This window comes from Carlito syrichta, unplaced genomic scaffold (genome assembly GCF_000164805.1).
Source record: "Carlito syrichta isolate Samal-C Ts95f unplaced genomic scaffold, Tarsius_syrichta-2.0.1 Scaffold316489, whole genome shotgun sequence".
NCBI lineage: Eukaryota > Metazoa > Chordata > Mammalia > Primates > Tarsiidae > Carlito > Carlito syrichta.
In genome coordinates this window covers 1-1,489 of record NW_007260585.1, presented here as the reverse complement: position 1 = coordinate 1,489, position 1,489 = coordinate 1, and the positions used below count along the sequence as shown (strand labels likewise).

Below are 1,489 nucleotides of genomic sequence, written 5' to 3'. Positions count from 1 at the left end.
TTTTTTTTTTTTTTTTTTTATTGTAGAGATGCGGTCTCACCAAGTTGCCCGGGTGGGTCTCGAACCCATGGGCTCAGGCAATCCTCTTGCCTCTACTTCCCAAAGCGCTGGGATTACAGGCATGAGCCACTGCACCTGGCCCTAAATTAAATCTTAGGCCAAATGATCTCTAACCTCCCTTCTCCTTTCATCACTGTGGGTTTGTACAATGATTCTAGGAAGCAGAGAGAGAAAAAGCCCATTTTCCAGGTGCTGATGTTTCCATCATCCTCCAGTGACTCCATGGACCCCATGTTGAACTCAGAAGCATTGCTTTGGGATTTTAATCTCCCTGTATTCCTCATGAATGCTTAGAGACTAGCATGTCTGCTCTGGCAATGCCAGTTACACTCAGTTCCAGCTTAACCCAGGCAATGTGGAACCAGAGAGAAGATGGATGTGATTTTCACGATGGAAACCAAATGTAAATGAACCTGACAATTCTGAAACTTACTGTCTCTTTTTCTTTTCTTTCTTTTTCTTTCAGATACACATTGCCTCTCACGGAAGGGAAACCCAATGTCACAATTCTTGATACTCAGATCCGAAAGTTGCGGTCTCGAGGGCTCTCCCAGATACACGAGGCGGCTGTGAGGATGAGGTCTGAAGCCACGGATGTGAAGTCCACGTTGTTGGAAATTGAGGACTGGCTTGATAAGTTAATGCAGCTGACCGAAGAGGTAGGATTTTTTAAACTGCACAAGCATCACCTGATGTGGAAGAAAGATTCTGTGGAATGGGCTCAGGAATGGGGCTGCAAGGAGAATCCACGACCTTATCCTGGATTCTGAGCCGACCTGACAGATTGCAAACATACAGGATTCATGGAGCTGGGATGCTAATGCTTAATGGGGATAAATGTCATTGAAATCAGGGCAGGAGAAAGATTTCGAACTGGTGACCCTAAAAATATCTTCGAAAGTAGACAGACCAGCTGGGCGCGGTGGCTCACGCCTGTAATCCCAGCACTTTGGGAGGCCAGGGTGAGAGGATTGCCTGAGCTCACGGGTTCGAGACCAGCAGGGGCAACTTGGCGAGCCCTCATCTCTACGATAAATCAAAACATTAGCCGGGTATGATGGCGCATGCCTGTCGTTCCAGCTACTCGGAAGACTGAGGCGGAAGGATCGCCGGAGCCCGGCGGGTCGAGGCTGCGGGGGCCGGAAGCGGCCACTGCACTCCAGTCTGGGCGACAGAGTGAGACTCCAACTCAAAAAAAAAAAAAAAATGTTGACAGGCCATTGTCATTGTTACAGTACTGTCAGAGGATATTTTGAATGATGTGGTAACAAAACTATATAGTACAGAGGATGACAATGTCAGCTTTGGTTGGGATCGGGAAGACCTGCATTTGTTTTTGTTTGTTTGGTTGGTTTTTTGCTTTTTTTTCGAGTTGGAGTCTCCCTCTGTTGCCCAGACTGGAGTGCAGTGGCCGCTCCCGGCCACCGCA

The 1,489-nt window shown here is 48.0% G+C and overlaps 1 protein-coding gene across 1 annotated transcript in view; it reads left to right on the top strand.

The window, feature by feature from the left end:
• LOC103277142 (myoferlin-like) overlaps positions 1-719 on the top strand; it is a gene marked incomplete at its 3' end in the record, with an annotated part of 99,453 nt that extends 98,734 nt beyond the window's left edge. The window contains exon 23 of the mRNA XM_021707298.1: positions 527-719. Coding sequence (XP_021562973.1) covers positions 527-719 — 193 coding nt within the window. The remainder of the gene's footprint in view (positions 1-526) is intronic.
• Between the last annotated feature and the right edge of the window lie 770 nt (positions 720-1,489).